The sequence below is a fragment of the Bubalus bubalis genome, chromosome 9, assembly GCF_019923935.1.
Source record: "Bubalus bubalis isolate 160015118507 breed Murrah chromosome 9, NDDB_SH_1, whole genome shotgun sequence".
NCBI lineage: Eukaryota > Metazoa > Chordata > Mammalia > Artiodactyla > Bovidae > Bubalus > Bubalus bubalis.
Genome location: NC_059165.1, coordinates 15,835,114 through 15,859,214, shown reverse-complemented (window position 1 = coordinate 15,859,214; position 24,101 = coordinate 15,835,114). Strand labels below are relative to the sequence as shown.

At 38.5% G+C, this 24,101-nt stretch overlaps 1 protein-coding gene across 4 annotated transcripts in view; it reads right to left on the bottom strand.

Moving 5' to 3' along the window:
* Positions 1-1,928: 1,928 nt before the first annotated feature.
* The window catches only part of TTC37 (tetratricopeptide repeat domain 37), a 104,643-nt gene continuing 82,470 nt past the window's right edge, over positions 1,929-24,101 (bottom strand). For 3 of the 4 annotated variants that reach the window (XM_045166806.1, XM_045166807.1, XM_045166805.1), the window contains 4 exons: positions 16,163-16,315; positions 6,800-6,930; positions 4,641-4,764; positions 1,929-2,955 (listed from right to left, as the gene is read on the bottom strand). In XM_045166806.1, the coding sequence (XP_045022741.1) occupies positions 2,881-2,955; positions 4,641-4,764; positions 6,800-6,930; positions 16,163-16,315 (483 nt within the window). In that variant the 3' untranslated portion in view covers positions 1,929-2,880. Of the gene's footprint in view, positions 2,956-4,640; positions 4,765-6,799; positions 6,931-14,518; positions 14,678-16,162; positions 16,316-24,101 lie in introns of those variants that run through there. The other variant, XM_045166808.1, reaches the window with a different exon arrangement.

Genomic DNA, 24,101 nt, shown 5'->3' with positions numbered 1-24,101 from the left:
TACCTGAGATAGTATTAACTACAGTACTTTCTAATCTTATTTTCTAAAAAATCTGGGCTTGAAGTTCCTGGAGGCCAGAACTAGGCAATGGAGTCAAAAGGTTACTCCTTGATTATAGGCTTGGAGCAAAAGTTAGCCAAGTCCACAGTGTAGGTGAAAGTGACCTTGTGAAGCAGTACCAGCCCAGAAAGCAAGTGGAGAACAAGACTGACTGTAAACTCTGCTGCGATGAACACTGGGGTATGTGTGTCTCTTTCAATTCTGGTTTCCTAGGCGTGTATGCCCAGCAGTGGGATTGCTGAGTTGTATGGCAGTTCTATTTCAAGCTTTTTAAGGAATCTCCACACTGTTCTCCATAGTGGCTATACTAGTTTGCATTCCTACCAACAGTGTAAGAGGGTTCTCTTTTCTCTGTATCCCCTCCAGCATTTATTGTTTGTAGATTTTTTAATAGCAGCCATTCTGACCCGCATGAGATGGTACCTCATTGTGGTTTTGATTTGCATTTCTCTGATAATGAGTAATGTTGAGCATCTTTTCATGTGTTAGCCATCTGTGTGTTTGTATGTGTCTGTATGTTACACTGTTTACAATAGCCAGGACATAGAAGCCACCTAGATGTCCATCAGCAGACGAATGGATAAGAAAGCTGTGGTACATGTACACAATGGAATATTACTCAGCTATTCAAAGAATGCATTGAATCAGTTCTAATGAGGTGGATGAAACTGGAGCCTGTTTTACAGACTGAAGTAAGTCAGGAAAAAAAAAAAAAAAAAAACACCAATACAGTATATTAACGCATATATATGGAATTTAGAAAGATGGTAACAATGACCCTATATGCAAAACAGCACAAAACAAAGATTTAAAGAACAGACTTTTGGACTCTGGGAGAAGGCAAGGGTGGAATGATTTGGGAGAATAGCACTGAAACACGTATATTATCATATGTGAAACAGATTGCCAGTCCAGGTTCGATGCATGAGACAGGGTGCTCAGAGCTGGTGCACTGGGATGACCCTGAAGGATGGGATGGAGAGGGAGGTGGGAGGGGAGCTCGGGATGAGGGACACATGTACACCCATGGCTGACGCATGTCAGTGTATGGCAAAAACCACTACAATACTGTAAAATAATTACAGGCAAGAGTACTGGAGTGGGGTGCCATTGCCTTCTTCGGTAAAATAATTAGCCTCCAAATAAAAAAAAAAAAAGAACTGACTCGTAAACGTGTAAGCAGACGGATGAGTCCACTGTGAGGGTGAAGGCTAACACACCCTCGAGGAAGCAGGAGGGTGTGGGCATGGGGCTGTGTGGGCAGCCTCTTTAGCACAGCCTTGCCAAGTCTAAGGACCAGGCTGTTAAAAGCACAAATGGTTTGACAGCTGTGAGGACAGGAAGACATGGGCAGAGAATGGCAAGTGCTTGGTCTTATGAAAGAAAGAAGTAAAGGGCAGGGTCATCATTGCATTAATCCAGTGATTCACGAGCGTCAATGGCCCAAGATTAGAATTTCTTAGGCATGCCTTTAAAATGCAGAGTCCTAGCCCCCATCGTTAAAGATTCAGATTGAATAGGTCTCAATGATGATAATACTCAGCCAAATATAGGCATTCAAAAGATTAACCTGTGGAGTAAAATTTAATTACAGGATATTATCAATTTGTACTATCCCACAAAGTAACACTGTGAAGCTGATAGTTCAGAAAAGCTACATATATAAATTATACCACCCATTTTCACACAATAATTTATGTAAATAGATGAAACACTTTAAAACCAAAGATCCAAACCAAGTGACATAGACCTTCTTCAAACTAATATAAATGGCTTTTTGAAAAAATAAAATAGGAAACTATACTTTCAAGTCTTCAAATTTGAAATTCTGAAATTATATCTAAATTGATACTATAAAGAAAACAAGACACCATTTTTGTTTTTATTTAAGAAAAGTTCATCTTTTTAGCATAAATGAAGGAATTGCATGATCAGTTAAATATTGTCAGCATTATTTTTGAAAATTTTTCACACACTTTTTAAATGCAGCCTTACACTTGAGTGTTTTGAATTCTATAAACATATCCATTAGCAGTCTGTGTTGTGCTTGGTCACTCAGTCATGTCCAACTCTTTGCAGCCCCATGGAGGGTAGCCCACCAGGCTCCTCTGTCTATGGGGATTCTCCAGGCAAGAATACTGGAGTGGGCTGCCATGCCCTCCTATAGGGGATCTTGCCAACCCATGGATCAAACCCAGGTCTCCTACATTGCAGGCGGATTCTTTACTGTCTGAACAACCAAGGAAGCCCAATTAGCAGTCTAGGACTCACCTAACATTTATATTATACTTCTTCAACAGAACCCAAGATGAACCACTAGTAAAACAGATTATAAGATTATTTGGATATTGGATGAATTGGTCTGCTGAACTCTAGAATTCACAGAAGGAATTAAAACTTTTAATTTGTTTAACAAATAAAATTCTGCACTGTGCTAATCTCATTTTGCATATAATTTAGCAAATGGCTATTAAGGCTTTATTGTAAGGGATTACAAAAAAAAAGTCCTATTGTGCACCATGCAAGATACAGAAAATAATGATTCGCATTTTAACTAACGAACAACTAAGGGAATCATGGTTTTTCCTTTCATTATAGACTTCTCAAAATCAAAAAATGTTTTCAAATTAAAGTTATATTAAGAGTTTATGGAAAATCACATCCCTAGCTTAAGAACTTAAAGGTCTTTCCATTTTAAAAAGGAATGGATGATTATAACTATAGCTTTTTAAAATGTTGCTTTGGGGAAAATTCTTGATTCTTTGTTTCATTCTTTCTAATAGCTTTTTCTTTGCCTGCTTACTATAAAATAAAGCACTGTTATTCTGAGGACAACTTCTGATTCAGTTCCAATGCTCTTGTATCTCCATGAGTTTTGGCATTGTTTACCAGCACCTGTGGGAAATCACAGACAGGAACATTAGTATTCTCTTTATTAACAATACCTATATCTAGAATCTTAGAAATGAAGTAAGCCATAGGGCAGTTGGCAACATCAAACTACACAACAAGAACTGACTCTGTGCAACCTTTCAGTCATTTTTGCTGAAATGGATTTCAAAGCTAACCTCACATAAGCACTATTTATTCAAATACTCAATAGTAGAGATGTCAACATTCTGATTGTTACCACTGACAGTGGCGCATGAAGTTACAGGTTTTGATTGGAGGCTTTTTTTACAACACTGTCACCTCTAAACCCATGCCCCAAAGACCATTTTATGCACACGGCTGTCCAAATGACACTGCTCTCCTTTAAAACCACAGCTTAAGATCAAGCCTTGAGGTTCTAAGTTCCATTAAGAACCTTTCCATAATTTTCACCAATTCCACAAACTAGAAGCTTTGATTTCTGTTGCTCATTCGATTACTAACACATTTTTTGGTTGTTCATTTTCAAACACTGAGAAGGTCTCTGAGCTGTTGCTCTATTAGCAAGCTAACAAGTTAGCCTACCACAGTTTCACAAATATTGCCAGAAGACACAGGACATGTGGGTCAGAGGCAAATGTCTTCATCATTCAGGGTGTAGCAAATGACATGAGTATCATTATATCTGCATCCATTCCCCTCACCCTCTAAGTCTCACAGGGTGATGTGGATGGGTGCACATGGCTTCCCCCACACACAGTGAGTTGCATGACAAGAGGGGAACCCTGAGCCTAGGAGACTTGACTCTTTTATGATTGTCAGTAAACATGCCTACTCTGTGCTCTAGGGAGACATTTATCTCTTCTCCCAAGGCTGTAGGTGTTAAAAAAAAAAAAAGCTTCTCATTAGTTTTCATTGTTTTTAAAACTGTTGGCTGAAGTTGTAAGAATTTAGACCCAATACATGTCTTACATACTCTTTTTAAAAAGAATCCACACACACCTTAAACAGCTGCCCCTTAAACAGCATGTGGATTGGGGATGAAGACCCTCTATATGCTCAAAAATTCACATACAACTTATAGTCAGCCACCTGCGTAGGCCCTCCATAAATTCAACTAATCAAGGATCATGGAGTACTGTAGTAATTACTACTGAAAAAAATTTGAGTGTAAGGGGAACCACACCGTTTAAATATGCATTCAAGAGTCAACTGTATAGGTTTACATATTCAGAAACCAGAGCCATCCCATGACACCCAGAGCAGAAACTGTCATGTGCATTTTATAGCAAAGACAAGAAGAAGCAAACTGTTCCAAAGATAATATGAACATCCCATTAACTTCTGCTACTTCCAAACCTCTCTATTGCCTCCTCTGCACTGGTTATAAGAAATACTACAACCAGAACCCAGAACCTTCGTCTATCTTTTCTTATGCTACCTAGCACTTCAGAAGAGTGTATTTCCTACACGTTAAATCAGTGGTTCTCAACTAGCGGTGATGACACCTGAGGTATTATTTGGCAATGTCTAGAAGACATTTTCAGCTGCTGTAAGCTGGGTGGAGGACACTGCTACCGGCATCCAGCGGTCAGGGATGCTGGTTAGGCAACCCAGCCACTGGATGCAAAGCCCAGGACAAAGCAACACTCAGCCCTCATACAACAAAGGTCCATGATGAAATATTTTTAATAAAATCAGGGTCTTACATCAATGAGCTCGTAGTCATTTTTGGCATGTAAGTGTCTCAGAAGGTACCAACGTGCTGTTGAAACAATAGATTTGGGATACCCAGGCTGATACACAACTCTCTCCAAAAGTCGCCGTGTCTCTCTAGGAAAAAGATTCTCACTTTTAGTCCAAAGCATATAAACTAAGATACTTCATCTACTAGTCTCACACACACATATTATCTTTCTCATTCTTCTGCAGATGATGTGCTAATTACTTCATAAATTTTTTACACATGTAACAAAAAGGGTAATAATAATGGTTAACATTTATGAAATATTTATTATGTGCTATGCAGTAGTATGCCAAATGTTTTACACATATGGTCACGCTTAACGTTTACAACCTTGTAAGACTGGTTGCTGCTATTACTCTCATTTTGCAGATAAATAAGGCCCTTTCCAAAAAAAATGGGAAAATGACTCATTTTATGAGCGCTTCTGACTGCTCTATTTCTAATCCTCCTTGAAAGCAGGCAGAAAATAAATGATACAAAGATAATATACACTGGAACAATTAGAAATATTTGACATCTACAATAGAGGCTAAGTGTACAATATCAGGCTTTTAGCATATGCTTTTATGTATTAAACCTGTATAGTATGTGAACTTATGTAATAACAGGCTGATTTAGAGTTGTGTTCTTATTTTTTCTTTCCAATTTTACTAATATTTATGACTCCAAAGACTTCTGTATGGGTAGAAATAACACAAATTGTGTTAACTTCAGAACTGCTGAACAAGAAGATTTTGTAAGTAGCAACTGGTTAGAAGGAGGAGCTAAAGAACTTGTTCTTAAGATGTGTTTACATAGGAATCAATAGTAAAGCAGTATGTTTATTTGAGCTGATTTTGGCTGCTGCTCACAGAGATTACAGGAGGTTGGGGGTTAAGGCTCTCTAAGTCAGGAGATCCAACCAGTCCATCCTAAAGGAAATCAGTCCTGAATATTCATTGCAAGGACTGATGCTGAAGCTGAAATTCCAACACTCTGGCCATCTGGTGTGAACAACTGACTCAATTGAAAAGACCCTGATTCTGGGAAAGATTGAAGGCAGGAGAAGAAGGGGATGACAGAGGACAAGATGGTTGGATGGTATCACCAATTCAATGGACACAAGTTTGAGTAAACTCCAGGAGTTGGCGATGGACAGGGAGGCCTAGTGTGCTGCAGTTCATGGGGTCGCAAAGAGTCGGACATGACTAAACAACTGAACTGAACTGAAGTGATGTATACTGAGCTTCAGCAGAAAGAGTTCATTAGGAACTTCAAATTATAGCCTAAAACATTTCTTGGTGAAATCAGTCATATAAAAAAATGGCAAAATAAATATATAACAGAAATGAAGATAGGACTGCTAATTAGTCATGGGTCTTTAACTCTTCCTTCACTATTTCGTGGTGTTGATGTGACCTTTGCCACATATTTGTGTGTTAAGCTCTATGTCTACAATGCCTAATTCTGTTCCAGTAATATATGCTCCTAAACTACTGTTTTACTTATGCTTTGTATTATGTGTGATATCCATTAGACTAGATATTATTCTCAGAATTTCAAAATATTCTTGCCTGTTTTTTCATCCATATAACACTTAAGTGATTTTCTTCAAATTTATTTCTGACCTCATCCCCCCTTCCAAAGAAAAGATTGCTAAAATTTCTACATTTAATTCTGTGAAGTGTCTGGATTTTCTAGGTATTAAAAACCACATCATTTATAATGTCTCTGCCTTTTTAATATTTATTACTTTTTTCATAGCTTATTGTGCTTTGCAAGAACTTATGTCAATTTAGCTTTGAACTTGAGCCTTTTGGATTTTGCTTGTTACTAGAATCCACATACACTGTTATCTCATCCTAAAACACTTAAGACCAAAAATACCAAGGCCTTCTTCACTTGAAAGGCTATCATGCAAATCTCTCATATTCTATTATCTGTGCACCAAATTACTTTTAAAAAAAAATCGTAAGACTTTCTTTTCTTCCTTATTGGCTTACCAGAATCAGCCTTTCCAACGTAGAAATATATACATGAATAACATCAAAGTTTGTTAAATTCATTCTAAACTTTTGTTTCCCAGAAGGAGTAAAAGTGAAGAAACATTTTAAGAAAAAAATGAACAAAGATTCTTTATACCTTGCTCCCATTTTGCGTTTGAATTGTAACAAAGCTTGTAAAAGGACAGCCAGTGGACAAAAGCAAAGTTTCAGGGCCTCAGCTGTAGCTTCTTGAACCAAGGACGGCCAGTGATCATTGGAAACATTAGCCTATAAAAATAAACACAAATATTAAATCATTGCACTCATTTAACATGCTAGGAAGGTAATGCTCAAAATCCTTCAAGCTAGGCTTCAGTAGTACATCCAGAACTTCCAGATGTAAGTTTGGTTTAGAAAAGGCCAGCAATCAAACAGCCACCATCCGCTGGATCACAGAGAAAGCAAGGGAATTCCAGAAAAACATCGACTTCTGCTTCATTGACTAAAGTTTTTGACTATGTGGATCACAACAAACTATGGGAAATTCTTAAAGAGATGGGAATACCAGACCACCTTATTTGCCTCCTGAGAAACCTGTATGCAGGTCAAGAAGCATCAGTTACAACTGGACATGCAGCAATGGACTGGTTCAAAATTGGGAAAGGAGTACATTAAGGCTGTATATTGTCACCCTGCTTATTAACTTATATGCAGAGTACATTATGCGAAATCCCAGGCTGGATGAGTCACAAACTAGAATCAAAATTGACAGGAGAAATATCAATAACCTCAGATATGCAGACGACACGACCCTTATGGTAGAAAGCAAAGAGGAACTAAAGAGCCTCTTTATGAAGGTGAAAGAGGAGAGTGAAAAAGCTGAAAAAGCTTAAAACTCAACATTCAAAAAACTAAGATCATAGCATCCAGTCCCATCATCTCAAGGCAAACAGATGGGGTAAAAGTGGAAACAGGGACAGATTTTATTTTCTTGGGCTCCAAAATCCCTATGGATGGTGACTGCAGTTATGAAATTCAGACACTTGCTCCTTGAAAAGAAAGCTATCACAAACCTAGACAGCATATTAAAAAGCAGAGACATTACTTTCCCAACAAAGGTCCATATAGTCACAATTATGGTTTTCCCAGTAGTCATGTATGGATGTGAGGGCCAGACCATAAAGAAGGCTAAGTTCCAAAGAATGGATGCTTTCAAATTGTGGAGCTGGAGAAGACTCTTGAGACCCCCTTGGACAGCAAGGAGATCAAATCAGTCAGTCCTAAAGGAAATCAACCCTGGATATTCATTGGAAGGACTGATGCTGAAGCTCCAATATTTTGTCCACCTGATGCGAAGAGCTGACTTACTGGAAAAGACCCTGATGCTGGGAAAGACTGAGGACAGGAGAAGAATGGGGCATGATAGAACAGAGGATGATAAGGTTGGATGGCATCACCAACTCAACGGACATGAGTTTGAGCAAACTCCGGGAGGTAATGAAGGACAGGGATGCATGGCGTCTCAAAGAGTTACACATGACTTAGAGACTAAACAACATTAAATCATTAGACATTTGACATGTTTACTTTAAAAAATACAATCAGCTCTTACTTGTTGAGTGTCCAAGTTGCCATTTAATGCTGTAGGGGATGAAATACTACAAAATTATTAAGAACTGATTCCTGACCTTAGGGAACTACAAAACAAGGCTGACAGGGATTAAGGAAAGATTCAAAAAGGAGATACCATTTTTAAAACACTAAAATATTTGCTAAAAGAAAAAACACTATTCTATAGGTGAATGAAATCTATCAATTACTAAGCTCCTGGTCTACCAAATATATAAATGATAAAGTAATGGTAATGATAAAGTTCCACATTTCAAAAATTATCTAAGGAGAGAAGAAAGCCAAAAGTGAAATACGTTAACAAAATCCCAATACAGGAAAAAAGTGCAAAGCCAATTAGAGATAAATAAGTCTGAAAGAGATGGGAATACCAGACCACCTGACCTGCCTCTTGAGAAACCTGTATGCAGGTCAGGAAACAACAGCTAGAACTGGACATGGAACAACAGACTGGTTCCAAATAGGAAAAAGAGTACGTCAAGGCTGTATATTGTCACCCTGCATATTTAATTTATATGCAGAGTACATCATGAGAAACGCTGGGCTGGAGAAAGCACAAGCTGGAATCAAGATTGCCAGGAGAAATATCAATAACCTCAGACGTGCAGATGACAGCACCCTTATGGCAGAAAGTGAAGAAGAACTAAAGAGCCTCTTGATGAAAGTGAAAGTGGAGAGTGAAAAAGTTGGCTTAAAGCTCAACATTCAGAAAACTAAGATCATGGCATCTGGTCCCATCACTTTATGGCAAATAGATGGGGAAACAGTGGCTGACTTTATTTTTCTGGGCTCCAAAATCACTGCAGATGGTGACTGCAGCCATGAAATTAAAAGATGCTTACTCCTTGGAAGGAAAGTTATGACCAACCTAGACAGCATATTCAAAAGCAGAGAATGGGGAACACGTGTACACCTGTGGCAGATTCATGTTGATTTATGGCAAAACCAATACAATATTGTAAAGTAATTAACCTCCAATTAAAATAAATAAATTTATATTTAAAAAATAAATAAATAAAAATAAAATAAAATAAAAAGCAGAGACATCACTTTGCCAACAAAGGTCCATCTAGTCAAGGCTATGGTTTTTCCAGTGGTCATGTATGGATGTGAGAGTTGGACTATAAAGAAAGCTGAGTGCCGAAGAATTGATGCTTTTGAACTGTGGTGTTGGAAAAGACTCTTGAGAGTCCTTGGACTGCAAGGAGATCCAACCAGTCCATCCTAAAGGAGATCAGTCCTGGGTGTTCATTGGTAAGACTGATGTTGAAACTGAAACTCCAATATTTTGGCCACCTGATGCGAAGAACTGACTCATTTGAAAAGATCCTGATGCTGGGAAAGATTGAGGGCAGGAGGAGAAGGGGATGACAGAGGATGAGATGGTTGGATGGCATCACCAACTCAATGGACATGGGTTTAGGTGGACTCCGGGAGTTGGTGATGGGCAGGGAGGCCTGGCGTGCTGCGGTTCATGGGGTCACAAAGAGTCAGACATGACTGAGTGACTGAACTGAACTGAACTGAAATCAAAGTCAACTATTTTGAAAATTTTATTCAGAATTTCATTATATGCGGAAAAATGATAAGATTACTTCAGTTGCAAAGTTTAGCTTCTTATAGTATGTACTGAGTACAAAAATAACATAGATAAGTATTTCCTAAGAAACAGTAACTAAAAATAAAATGGTGAACACTCTACTGAATTATACAAGAAGAAAAATATGCATTTAAAATCTTTTGTTAAAAACCTCAAATTGTAACCAAGATTTCCTAATAATAGGTGTCTAGAATATACATTTTAATAAAGTCAATATAAGTGAATACATTGTTGTAGTTCAGTCGCCCAATCGTGTCCGACTTTTTGCGACCCCCATGCTCTGTAGTTCCTTTCAAATAATAAAATTATTCTTTTCAAATGTTAGAGCAATGAACTCTGAGTTCAGTACAGCCAACAGTAATTTGTATAATCAAGGAAGAGGAAGTCATAGGGATAATGAATTTGAAAATAGAGACCAGAGGTTGTGAGACATCTTCCATAAAGATGGGAGCAATGACAACTTGTTCCCACCTGGCAAAGAATGTAAGGCAAAGCCCATACTAATAAAATTATTCCTAGTACATTTTTTAAAAAGCCAATAGTACAAAACTCTCAGTGGGTGGTTTTACAATGCACTGTCTAAATTCCAAGAATTCATATAAAGTATTTTGTAAAGTTAGTGCATGTATGGGCTGGCCAAAAAATTCATTTGAGTTTTTTTATGTTATGAAAAAATCCAAATGAACGTTTGGGTCAACCCAATATTATTATATAATATTTTCTATATGTGCATACTGTGCATGCTTAGTTGCTGTTGTGGCCGACTCTTTTTGAGACCCTATGGATTGGAGCCCACCAGGCTCCTCTGTCCGTGGGTTTTCCCAGCAAGGATACTGGAGTGGGTTGCCATTTCCTTCTCCAGGGGATCTTCCTAACTCAGGGATCAAACCTGCATCTCCTGCACTGGCAGGCAGATTCTCTACTGCTAAATAACTAGGGAAGCCCTTCTATATGTAACCAGTATATTAAACAATGTGATTGGAATAAACTTAAAAATATATATACATAGATTTATTTCCCTGCACCAGGTCTTACTTACCGCATGCAGGATCTCTGATCTTGAGTTCTGGCGTGTGAACCCTTAGTTGCAGCGTGTGGGATCTAGTTCTCTGAGCAGAGATGCAACCCATATCCCCTGCTGTGGGGGCATGAAGTCTTCACCACCGGACCACCAGGGAAGTCCCTAGGATGCACTTACTTATGTTTCCCATTATGGTTTTAAACTTATTATATGAGGGAGACTTTTCCTTATACAATAAGGATGTAAATTACAGTAGGTCCCATGACTCTGAAGAACTATACACAGAAAAAGTGAAAGTAAGAATAAAGTCACTCAGTTGTGTCCAACTCTTTTCGACCCCATGGACTGACTCCTCTGTCCATGAGATACACAGAAGAACTATACAAAAAAGGTCTTAATGACCCAGATAACCACGATGGTTTGATCATTCACCTAGAGCCAGAAATCATGGACTGTGAAGTCAAGTGGGCCTTAGGCGGCATCACAAGGAACAAAGCTAGTGGAGGTGATGGAATTCCAGCTGAGCTATTTCAAATCCTCAAAGATGATGCTGTGAAAGTGCTACACGCAATATGCCAGCAAATTTGGAAAATCAGCAGTGGCTACAGGACTGGAAATGGTCAGTTTTCATTCCAATCCCAAAGAAAGGCATTGCCAAAGAATGCTCACACTACTGCACAATTGCACTCATCTCACACAGTAGCAAAGTAATGCTGAAAATTCTCCAGAGAGGCTTCAACAGTATGTGAACCAAGAACTTCCAGATCTTCAAGCTGGATTTAGAAAAGGTAGAGGAACCAGAGATCAAATTGTCAACATCCACTGGGTCACAGAAAAAGCAAGAGAACTGCAGAAAAAACCCACTTCTGCTTCATTGACTACACTAAAGCTTTTGACCATGTGGATCACAACAAACTGGAAAATTCTTAAAGAGATGGGAATACCAGATCACCTCACCTGTCTCCTGATAAATCTGTATGCAGGTCAAGAAGCAACAGTTAGAACCGGACATGGAACAATGGACTGGGGTTCCAATTTGGGAAAAGAGTATATCAAGGCTGTATATTGTCACCCTGATTATTCAACTTATATGCAGAGTACATCATGCGAAATGCCAGACTGGATGAAGTGCAAGCTAGAATCAAGATTTCAGGGAGAAATATCAATAACCTCAGATATGCAGATGACACCACCCTTATGGAAGAAAGCAAAGAGGAACTAAAGAACCTCTTGATGAAAGTGAAAGAGGAGAGTGAAAAAGCTGGCTTAAAACTCAACATTCAAAAAATGAAGATCATGGCATCCAGTCCCATCACTTCATGGCAAATAGATGGGGAAAAACTGGAAACAGTGACAGACTTCATTGACTTGGGCTCCAAAATCACTGCAGATGGTGACTGCAACTATGAAATTAAAAGATGCCTGCTCCTTGGAAGAAATGCTATGACAAACCTAGACAGCATGTTAAAAAGCGGAGACATTACTTTGCCAACAAAGGTCCGTCTGGTCAAAGCTATGGTTTTTCCAGGAGTCATGTATGGATGTGACAGTTGGACCATAAAGAAGGTTGGGCACTGAAGAATTGATGCTTTTGAATTGTGGTGTTGGAGAATACTCTTGAGAGTCCCTTGGACTACAAGGAGATCCAACCAGTCCATCCTAAAGGAAATCAATCCTGAATATTCATTGGAAGGACTGATGCTGACGCTGAAGCTCTAATACTGTGGCCACCTGATGCAAAGAACTGACTCATTGGAAAAGACCCTGATGCTGGTAAAGACTGAAGGCAGGAGAAGGGGACAACAGAGGATGGGATGGTTGGATGGCATCACCGACTCAATGGACGTGAGTTTAAGCAAGCTCCGGGAGATGGTAAAGGACAGGGATGCCTGGCGTGCTGCAGTTCATGGGGTCGCAAAGAGTTGGTCATGACTGAGTGACTGAAAAAGAAACATGATTCTGACATCCATTCAGAGTCTTAATTAGAAAGTTCTCTTCTTTTTAAAACTTCAATCTTCATACAAAGATAATATTTACACCCTACTCCCATCTCCTTAGCTCTTAGTTAGGGTGTGCTTACAGGCAGCAGCACATGGCTTGTTCCTCTGCCCAGCACTCCCACCTTTTCTTGCTAATTGTAGTTTCTGGCCTCAACTGAAAGATCAGAAGTTTGGTGGGTGTCATTGTAAGGTGATGGCTTCCCTGGTGGGTCAGATGGTGAAGAATCTGACTGCAATGCAGAAGAGCAGGGTTCAATCCCTGGGTTGGGAAGATCCCCTGGAGAAGCAAATGGCAACCTACTCCAGTATTCTTGCCTGGACAATTCCATGGACAGAGGAGACTGGAAGGCTATAATGCATGGGATCACAAAGAGCTGGACACGACTGAGCGACTTTAAGAGTTCCTACTCAATTGTATGGTGATGTCTGATTCCTTAGGCCTGATAGACACTTAAAGATCTTTGTCTCTTCATCTGGATTTTGTTGGTTTTATCAGAGACTCCCAGCTTTGTGGGTAGTCTCTTTACTGCAGAACCAGCTTTGAAATCTGTGGGGCTCAATATAAAATATAAAACATGCAGGGCCCTTTGTTAAAAAATGATTAAACATGTCAACACGGTGACTACAGAGCACTAAACCCCGTGGGAGGCCTGTGCACAGGGCAGGATGCACAATTCCACTAAGCTGGGTGGATGCACTCTGTTCCACTTCCTCTCTTCACATGCTCTGGCAATCTGGAGACCTCCAGCTTCCTTTCTGCTGAGATTCCATCACTCCTCTAGGTGGCTCTGCATGTCAGGACCTAAGATAATTCCAATGCCAGTCCACCAGCTCAGGTGGCATCATCCATTCTTGGATCGAATGAACTCCAGGAGTGCTGCCCACCTCACACTGCAGCAACTCTTTAGTAAGATGGAGGGCATCTTGTAGCCAAACGTGCATTCCTAAATATCTGGGATTCACCCACTGCTGACCACTCTCCCAGAAGCAGGCAGTCACGTTCTAAACCATGACCAACTCTCTTCTCAGCAGGTGGAGAGCTGCAGTTTTCAAGGCACGCATCAGACACCTGTCCATATGCTTCTGGACATGTGCCTGCAGGACCTCTGAGGCCACACATCACAGCCTCGCTCTCTCTGGTGGCACCGCCTTTTTCGCCTGGGGGGCACCTGTGTGTGTGTGGGAATGTGCCAGGGAGATGATGAGGAGGCAACAGCTTTCTCCAGAAAGATTTCTTCACAGTCCTCCAACTCTACTCTCCTAATCTTTGTATAGCTTCCTTATGGGTTAAGTCTTCTACCTGCTTCAGAAATCTGTATCTTGATTTGCTATCTCTCTTTGGAATCTAAGATATTTAATATCTTAGCAGAACCTTTCAGTTTAATAATATATTCATATATTATCACACATAAAACAGCCTAATTTTCATATACACATCCTCCATACACTGCCAGCTATTTACCAGAGAAATACGACATCTCCTTACAATAACTGCTGGGTATCAAATCTTATAACAAGCAAATCAAATGTGAACAGCGCTTTGAAGTTTACAAAGGCATTTGTGTTACTTCATTTGATATTCCTAACAACCTTAGGCAAAGTAGTTATTACCATCTCCACTATTACCAAAAAAGTTAGGAGGGGAGTTCTAGACAGCTTAATTGGCTGAAGTTTTCACAGGCAGAACCACAGCTCCTGGAGAAAACACTGTGTGTGGTGGCAGCAGTGGTGGGGGTGGAGGCAGGTACACACAGGTATTACTAAACTGTAATCCAATCTCGTCATCTGAAAAATAGGATTCTTATGAATATTAATGAAGTTGATACATATAAAGCACTACAACAGAACCTAGCACAGGCTAAGTGTTCTGTATGTTTGCTATTATTATTGTTGTTTTTATTTTATTCCAGGTCAGATTTAATTTCCCAGCATGAAGAACAAACAAAAAAACACATCACTAAATAATTCTTATTAACGAAAAAATTAATAAGACTAAAAGGGCTAAATAATAAGTTAGACTAAAAGGGCTAAAAAAGAGTAAAAGGGCTAAAACAAAAAATAAGTTAGACTTCTCCACACATTCAGGAACAGTTACAGATGTCACATGTTGCTTCCACAGCCCACCAGCTACCAGCGTCACAGAGACTTTTGTTAAACATAAATATGGGACAAACAAAATAACATCTTCAGTGGCCCACAACTACCATTAACCACCATTTCTTTCCAGCCAAATTATCTCAAATTTGACCACCACTATAACCCACCCATTCATTCAAAACTACTGGCGGAAGAGCCCCTATGTGTTAGGCAGAGTGTAAAGCAAAACAGAAAGAAGAGCAAAACACGGCCCCAACCTAAGGAGCTCTGACATGTGCCCTAGAGTAAAGCACCAAAGCTAAACACACTTCCTAAATCTTGTATTTTTTTGCTAAAATGCCCAGTGAAAGCAAGTAAATAAAGTTGGCAATGGACTACTATGGCATAAGCAATAGTTCATTCAGTCCTGTCTAGGAAAATTTTTTTTAAATGACACTTATCTTTTAATTACAGAAGTAATATGCTTATGATAAACAATTAAAACACTAGCCAAGGATAGAAAATGAAAAATTCTCCTCCACCATTCCTTAAAGACATCTAATACCATTCTCCAAAGTAACTACCATTGTTTCTTTTGTGTCTTTCCATATCTTTCTATGTGTCTTTTAACATGCACATGTACACAGTGTCTTTACAGATAAACATTCTCAAAACTATATACTATACATATATACACTCAAATAGGATATCATATACACTTTTCTGGAGTTTCCTCCTCCAGACACCTACTTAAATATTTACCTAGAAGAGTTTATAAGACCTCTAGATTAACACACCTAACTTGGTATCAGAAAATATATCAAGTCAAAAATTACTAGGAATCCCTCTTACAGAACATCAAATTGAACTGAGAAAGACTGAAATGCATCTTTGTCACTAACAGGTAGCTGGGTTAATTCTAACTTAAGTCACCAAGAAACAAAAATATATATTCTGTCATAATTCAGCTTTTTAAGTTGCAATCTTTGTTTTTTCCTCCTAAATGATGGCAATGTCCTGCTAGAGTCTATGAGTTTATGTTATGTTACTTTATTTCCATCAACGTCTACGAGGAGCCCACAGAAGGTGATGAAACGATATGAACTGAATGGAATATCACTATGTAAAAAGCTTTTATCTTAAAGAAAAATAAAAGAAGCAGTTTCCCACATCATAACTATAACGAGGTCTTACCATGCAGACTTCCAACGCAAGCAGTGCTAGCCTCAGCAGGCTTGAGAGCTTCCCACTCCAGCTGCCCTGCTGGGATGCTACTTGCAGGCTCTTCCTGTAACACATCTCTGCAGCACCCATCATTCCTTGGGACTGATATATGTGTGCCAGCCACTGAGGAGTAGCAAGAGAAAAGGACCCACAAGATTTTAGTTTACTGCACAGTCTACTTCCAACAAATTCAATAAACTTTGGAGTTAAAAATTTTAATTTAATTATTGATGAATTTTGTGCCCCCAAAACAAAAATCACAGGTTAAGAAAGGGGACAGCCCCATATAACCCAGCAATCCTACTACTGGGCATATACCCTGAGAAAACCGTAATTCAAAACAACACGTGTACTCCAATGTTCACTGCAGCACAATTTACAGGACCCAGGACATGGAAGCAACCTAGATGTCTATCAGCAGATGAATGGATAAAGAAGTCGTGGTACATACATACAATGGAATATTACTCAGCCATAAAAGGGAAGGAATTTGAGTCAGTTCTAGTGAGGTGGATGAACCTATAGTCTGTTAGAGTAAAATAAGTCAGAAAGAGAAAAATAAATATTGTGGAATTGAGAAAAATGGTACTGTTGAACCAATTTGCAGGGCAGGAATAGAGAAGAGACTTATGAACATGGTGGGGCAGAGGGAAGGAGAGAGTGGGATGAACTGAGAAAGCAGCACTGCAGCATATATATTACCATATGTAAACTAGACAGCTAGTGGGAAGTTGCTGTGTAACACAGGAAGCTCAACCTGGTGCTCTGTGACAACCTAGAAGGCTGGGATGAGTTAGGAAGTGGGAGGGAGGTTCAAGAGAGAGAGGACATATGTATTGCCACCTTGCGCATTCCATTAGCAACAGCATACTGGCCATATCTAGTCTGAAGTCTTAAAAAGTCTCTCAAGATAGCAAGTCAGGAACAAAATCAAAACACACAATGATTGTTCATATGTGACAGATATATCATGTAAACACTAACCAAAAGTTAGCATAACTGTATTAATTCCCAACAAAGTAGACTTCAAGACAAGAGATGTTAAGAGATAAACTGGACTGTTTCATAATGATGAAAGAGTCAATCAAAGGAAGATATAACATTTCTACATTTTTATATCCCAATCACATAGAATTTATGAAGCAAAAATAGAAATTTAAGAAGAAATAGACAAATTCAGAATCTGAATTGGAGATTTCAACACACTTATCACAGCAATGATAACAGAAACAGACAAATAAATAAATAAATAAATGAATAAGGATATAGAAGATTTAAACATAATTAACCAGCTTGACTTAAATGACATATTTAAGAAATTGAGATACTCTGTACAAATTTCTTGCAACTCACAAATGCTAAGGAAACAAGAAATCTTAAAAGTCCTATATGTATTAAAGAAATTTAACACGGAATTTAAAAAGATACAAACTTTCCCATAAAGGAAATTCTTGGTCTGAATAGCTTCAATAGTGAATTCTTCCAAACATTGAGGAAATAAATGTCCTTACATTTATTTTTATAATTATACATAATTTCTATAATAATTTCTATATAATAATAATAAATATATTACTGTATAATAATTATTATTATAACACAAACTCTTTCAGAAAAATAAAGAAAAATGGAATAATAACAGAGATAGCAAAACCTACCAATGACCTTATGAGACTGAAAAATTACAGGCCAATCTCTCTCATGAATATAGGTATTCACATTGTAAACAAATATTTAACAAGCTGACTCTAGCAATATATAAAAGGAACAATACATCATGACCAAGCAGGGCTTCTTCTAAGAACGAAAGGTTGGTTTAATATTCGAAAATCCATGCAATCTACCATATTAACAGAATAAAGGAAAAGAACCATTCTCACAGATGGCCCCCCAAAATCTACTCATTCATGATAAAAAAACAAATCTCTCTTGACAAACTCAGAAAAGCATTTCCTTAATGTGAAAGATAAATTGGACAGCCATTTTAGAATCTGTTGCATGCATGAATGCTGAGTTGCTTCCGTGGTGTCCAACTCTTTGCAATCCTATGGACTGTAGCCTAGCAGGCTCCTCTGTGCACGGGATTCTCCAGGCAAGAACACTGGAGTGGGTTGCCATGCCCCTCTCCAGGGGATCTTTCCAACCCCAGGATCAAACCTGCATCTCTTAGAACTCGTGCACTGGCAAGCAGGTTCTTTACTGCTAGCACCACTTGGGAAGCCCTTAGAATCTGTTAAATGCCTATAAAAATCTAAAGCAAATATTGTAGCTGAAATTATAAATGCTTTCTATCTGAGGCAGAGAATAAGACCAGTATGTTCCCTTATCACCACTTCTGTTTAACACTGTATTTGAGACTCTAAATAGTGCAATGAGTCAAGAAAAATTTTAACTTAAAATTATTAGAAAGAAAAAGTAAAAATTATTCACAAAGGAAATATTGGTATATACAGAAAACCCAAAACTATTTCAAAAGAATAAGTTAGCAAGGCTGTTAGAAGGTCAAAATATAAAAATCAACTGTATTTCTATGATCTTTTTAAAATTTTAAAACATTGCTGAGAGAAATTTAGAACTTAAGTAATAAGGACTATAACAGCTCAGCTGGTAAAGAATCCACCTGCAATACAGGAGACCTGGCTTCGATCCCTGGGTTGGGAAGATCCCCTGGAGAAGGAAATGGCAACCCACTCTAGTATTCTTGCCTGGAGTATCCCATGGACAGAAGAGCCTGGCAGGCTACACGAATTAGCAACTAAACCACCACCCCCATAACACATTTATGACTAGAGAAACTCAATAGTAATACTTTGTTAATTTTCCCAAATTAAACTATAGATTAATTTAAACTAAAAATTTATTATTTATTTATTTAAACTATAAATCGTAATTCCGATCTAGACCTCAGTTGGACTTTTGTTTGGCGGGGAGAGTAAGGGTAACTGACAATTCACAGGTAAATGCAAAAGACCTAAAATGGTTGAGATAAACTTGAAGGAAAACAAAAATGGAGGTCTTAATGTTTGGAGGTCCTAATATTTCCTCCACACATCAAAACAAACTATAAAGCTATAAGCAATAATAAACAAATAGATCAATGAAAAAGGAGAAAAAGAATAAAGAGCCCTAAAAACCACACATACCCAGTCACCTGATTTATAACAAAAGCATCATGACAATTCAGTGGAGGACATAATGGTCTTTTCGAAGGATGGTACTAGAACAATTACACATCCATACAGGAAAAAAATGAACCTTGACCCTACAACACTCACAAAAATTAATCCAGGATGGATCATAGACCTGTATATGAAAGACAGAACAACAGTTTCTAAAGAAAAACAGAAAAAAATCTTCACAAACTAAAGTAGAACACCCTGGTAAAACATTAACCATTAAAAAATAATAAATTGGACTTCACTGAGATTAAGAACTACTCATCAAAAAATAACATTACGAAAATATTTGCAATAAAGATATCCAAAAATGTGCTTGTAGCCAGAAAATATAATGAATTTCAACAATTCAGCAAGATAACAGGCCATTAAAAACTACAGTAAAGAAATGGTACTTTAAAAATAAGATATTCAAAGATCCAATAAACATATGAAAAGTGCTCAACAGCATTTTTCATTAGGTAAATCCCACTTAGCTGTCAGGGCTTCCCTGGTAACTCAGCTGGGAAGAATCCACTTGCAATGCAGGAGACCCTGGTTCAATTCCTGGGTCAGGAAGAACCACTGGAGAAGGGATAGGCTACCCACTCCAGTATTCTTGGGCTTCCCTGGTGGCTCAGATGGTAAAGAATCCACCTGGAATGCAGGAGATCTGGGTTTGATCCCTGGGTTGGGAAGATGCCCTGGAGGAGGGCATGGCAACCCACTCCAGGATTCTTGCCTGGAGAATCCCCGTGGACAGAGGAGCCTGGCGGACTACCATCCCTAGGGTCACAAAGAGTCGGACATAACCGAGCGACTAACCACACAAATTCCACTTAAAACCACTATATGATACTATTTATTTCCTACATATCCACTGAAAAGGGAAAATAATAATCACCATCTAGCAATATCAGCAATTGGAAGGCTTATAATTTGCAGGTGGAAACATAAATTGACAACCCATTTTAAAAAAAACACTGGACAGGATCTACTAAAGTGAACACATTTTCACTATGAAAAGAAAAAGCAAAAGTGCTAGTAGCTCAGTCGTCTGACTCTCTGCAATCCCTTGGACTATAGCCTGCCGGGCTTCTCTGTTCATGAAATTATCACCCAACAAAAGGCATATCCCAGCAGCGTTATAACAGCCAAAACCTGGACACCCAGTTACCTTTGAACAACATGGATGTAACTTACAGTCAGCCTCTGTACTCATGGTTGCAAGGACTGAACCAACCACGGACTACTGAAAAATAGCCATGTATAACTGGACTCATGCAGTTCAGACCCATGCTGTTCAAGGGTCAACTGTAATCCAAATGTCTATCAACAGTAAAAGGGATATCTTACAGTATATTATTCATAAAAATAAGTGAAAAAAAAACTATGGCTACATGAAACAACTAAATGAACTTCATGGACATGATGTTGAATGAAAGTAACCACATACAAAAAGATATTCCATATATATCAAGTTTAAAAACAGGCAAAATTAGACAGAAGTGATATAAGTCATAATAGTGGTTCTGCCGCCTTCTTTTTTTGACACAGGGGGAGTCACAAAGGGAGAGGCATGGGGGAAGCCACTAGGTTGCAGGAAGTCACAGAAGTTATGATGCCCAAAGATGACAGAGGGCCAAACAGGATAGCAGGTCAGATCTTAAATGGTTTGCAGTTATGGAGAAGTGGTAGCTAGGAGACCATGAACTGGAACTACTTCAATATGGAACAGAAACCTCATCTGAGGTTTCAATTTTGTTTGGATCTAGCACAGGAGATAGTGGAGGACAGATAAGCCTGGTGTGCTACAGTCCATGGGGTTGCAAGGAGTCGGACACACCTTAGTGACTGAACAACAAAGCACAGACTCTGAAGACAGCAGTTCATGAGCCATTAGATGTAATAGTTATAGGGAGAGTTTGGCCATGGAATGTGGCATATTCTATATAGCAGACATAGAAATCTAATAGTGTGGAGGTGAACAGTATGTAAAGTAAGGACGGTACTTAAAACTAATTAGTGATCTTCAGCATGATCCTATTTCAACAATGTACCACTGCTTATATGGTACTTCCATTAAACTGCTGAACAGTGAATATTTACTGATAATTTTTTAAAAGACTTCTACAGTAACTGAACAGTGAATATTTACTGATAATTTTTTAAAAGACTTCTACAGTAATTATATTATCTAAAATTCCTCTCTCATGTTTCAGATGAAGACTCTGAAGCTGAAGTGGGTGTACCTGGACTAAAATCACATAACCAGCTAGTAGTATATTCAAGTTGAAAACTTTTTGTTAGCAATTTGTGTTAATACCAGCAACCATGTCCAATCTTTCGGCAGTAGAATACACTTAAATGACGACTCTGCAGATGCAGTTACACACCTGGCCTTCATGCAAGGTACACCAATTCCAAAATGGTAGTATGACTGAGGTGCCTATTCAGTAGGGATGTGGGCAGAATATTTTTCTAGAATCCTATTAATTCTTATTGCCTTTTATGGTTTCCTGCAGGGGCTTTGTATGTACAGGATTTAATGGCCAGTTAGAAATACCCAACCTTAATTCCAACGTGTCTTCAGTCCTGTACTGCTAGAGAAAAAGGCTAACACCATGTTTATCAAAGTGAAAGTGAAGTCACTCAGTCCTGTCCAACTCCTTGCGACCCCATGGACTGTAGCCTATCAGGCTCCTCTGTCCATGGGATTTTTCCAGGCAAGAGTACTGGAGTAGGGTGCCATTTCCCTCTCCAGGGGACTTCCCGACCCAGGGATTGAAACTGGGTCTCCCACATTGTAGGCAGATGCTTTACCGTCTGAGCCACCAGGGATACATTTATCACGTCTTGCAATATTCCTTTTTTCCCTAAAATCATACACAATTGTGAAACTAACACATTTCAGTGCCAGATTAATTCAGAAACCAAGACAATTTGCCTTCAATTGTCAACAGAAGAAAACATCAGAGCATCTTAAGATATAACCTGACACTTGCTTAATATTCCACTATATCTAAAGCTAAGTTCTTTCAAACCTTGGTGAGGTAAAATATTTTAAAAGTATAAAGGTAAGGTATAAAGTAGTGGCAGTGAATTCTAACAAATAATATATGATTCTCTGTCCTTATCTTTAGTTTATCCTGACAATCATTCTTTCTAGAATTAATTTATATGGGCTTCCCTGGTGGCTCAGCAGTAAAGAAGCTACATGCCAGTGCAGGAGATGTTGGTTTGATCCCTGGGTAGGGAAGATCCCACAGAGAAGGAAATGGCAACCTACTGCAGTATTCTTGCCTGGGAAATCCCACGTACAGAGGAGACTGGCAGGATACAGTTCATGGGGGTCACAAAAGGGTTGGGTACACTTAGCAACTAAACAACAGAGGAGGCCACTAGGTTGCAGGAACTACTCTATACCTTGATATGTGTGTGTTCAGTCACTAAGCTGTGTCAACTCTTTGTGACCCTACTGACCGTAGCCTGCCTGGCTCCTCTGTCCATGGGATTTCCCAGGCAAGAATACTAGAGTGAGTTGTCATTTCCTTCTCCAGGGATATTCCCAACCCAGGAATCAAACCTGAGTCTCCTGTGTCTCCTGCATTGGCAGATTCTTTACCACTGAGCCACCTGGGAAATCCCTACATCTTGATGTAAGCAATGGTTAAAAGTACTTACATATATAGTAAGATTTTTACATTCTATTCTTTGTGAATTATATCATGGTATAAAAGAAAACACATATGCTATCTCTTAAGACTTTATTTACTGCATAATTTATCCTTTAATTTTTCCCTTTTAGTTTGACAAAGTGCTTTTCCCCTTGATAAAGAACATGAGATCATCAATATCCAGTTGACCTTAGAATTAAAGTATGTTAAGTCTCATATGGCAAATTTACTCTGAGAGGGGGATAAAAGCACCATCCTTCTTCAAGGATTAGAGTAAAAAGGAAGCTTAATGTGTGTAATCCAACTATTTTACACCATTAGATAATCTTTTTAAACAGGACATCAAAACATTCATAGAACAAAAGATCAAATGAAGAACTGTAGTAAAACAAACTTCTGTAAAACCTGTGTCAAAAAGTCCCCTAGATACTGTCTCAGGGCACAGAAAGAACTGTAACAAGTTGAGCAATATATATGCTTTTTGTATTTTAGTATCAATAAGAATAAAGTAGGTAGTGATCATTATGTACTTGTCATTGTGGTAAGCAGAGCCAGCTAAAAGGGCTGACAGCTTAGGGATTCAGGCATCAATCCTGAAAATAACTATTTCTGAAGGCACCGAAAACCCATTAGAATCTTAGATACAGGTTACCTGTAAAGGAGCTAAGGAAAAGCTACACACATCGCCTCTAAAGGGAGAGTTAAGCACCACTACGGCAAGCTTATTATGTTTGTAACACTTAGCTCTCTTACATCAACTCCTTATAAAAGACATTATTTTCAACACTGTTTTAAATGGAAAGGTTTATAACCAGCGATTTTAAACGCTTTAAAGCCATGCAGCAGCAGATCCTTAATGAATAATCAACTTCTTTAGTTTCTCTAACTATTGTGGTTAATGAGAGATATTAACCACCTATTAACTACTGTGTGAAAACGAGAGACACAGTGGGTTTTAAGGCAAGACAAAAGCGGGGCACACTCTTGACCTCACTGAACATCACAGAGCATTTTTTTAATAATAGTTTTGCTTAAATTTTTATTATTTATTTATTTATTTTTTTAACTTTACAATAT